The sequence below is a fragment of the Volvox carteri genome (genome assembly GCF_000143455.1).
Source record: "Volvox carteri f. nagariensis unplaced genomic scaffold VOLCAscaffold_868, whole genome shotgun sequence".
In the NCBI taxonomy this organism is placed as follows: domain Eukaryota; kingdom Viridiplantae; phylum Chlorophyta; class Chlorophyceae; order Chlamydomonadales; family Volvocaceae; genus Volvox; species Volvox carteri.
The window spans coordinates 1-860 of record NW_003308337.1 but is presented as its reverse complement, the minus strand read 5'-3'; the positions used below and the strand labels follow the sequence as shown (position 1 = coordinate 860).

The 860-nt window shown below is 53.4% G+C and overlaps 1 protein-coding gene across 1 annotated transcript; it reads right to left on the bottom strand.

Moving 5' to 3' along the window:
• Nucleotides 1–124: 124 nt before the first annotated feature.
• VOLCADRAFT_71890 (uncharacterized protein) lies at nt 125–289 on the bottom strand (the record flags this gene model as incomplete). Its single annotated transcript, XM_002959807.1, has 1 exon — nt 125–289. A coding segment is annotated over one exon (165 nt), but the record flags the coding sequence as incomplete, so codon positions are not given.
• Nucleotides 290–860: the final 571 nt, after the last annotated feature.

The window sequence follows — 860 nt, the reverse complement described above, 5'->3', positions numbered from 1 at the left end:
AACTACCAAACCCAAAGGGAACAAAGCCGCAAGTCTAGTGGCTTGAGCTATGAATTAAAAAGTGTTTACGAACTACGGAAAAGCTAACTTTAAACGAACAAACTAGGCCTACAACTAGGCTTAATCAAGTGCACACGTCATGGTCAACGAGCTCCCTTTGAGCCACTTCGCGCTTGGCTACAACTAGGCTTAACGAACTTACAACGGAGTGTGGTCTAAAGCTTTGTTGTCCCCTTCGTTCATCCCCTTTAGTGTTCTTCCCCTTTAGGGGAACCCCTTTAGGGGAACCCCTTTAGGGGAACCCCTTTAGGGGAACCCCTTTAGGGGAACCCCTTTAGGGGAACCCCTTTAGGGGAACCCCTTTAGGGGAACCCCTTTAGGGGAACCCCTTTAGGGGAACCCCTTTAGGGGAACCCCTTTAGGGGAACCCCTTTAGGGGAACCCCTTTAGGGGAACCCCTTTAGGGGAACCCCTTTAGGGGAACCCCTTTAGGGGAACCCCTTTAGGGGAACCCCTTTAGGGGAACCCCTTTAGGGGAACCCCTTTAGGGGAACCCCTTTAGGGGAACCCCTTTAGGGGAACCCCTTTAGGGGAACCCCTTTAGGGGAACCCCTTTAGGGGAACCCCTTTAGGGGAACCCCTTTAGGGGAACCCCTTTAGGGGAACCCCTTTAGGGGAACCCCTTTAGGGGAACCCCTTTAGGGGAACCCCTTTAGGGGAACCCCTTTAGGGGAACCCCTTTAGGGGAACCCCTTTAGGGGAACCCCTTTAGGGGAACCCCTTTAGGGGAACCCCTTTAGGGGAACCCCTTTAGGGGAACCCCTTTAGGGGAACCCCTTTAGGGGAACCCCTTTAGGGGA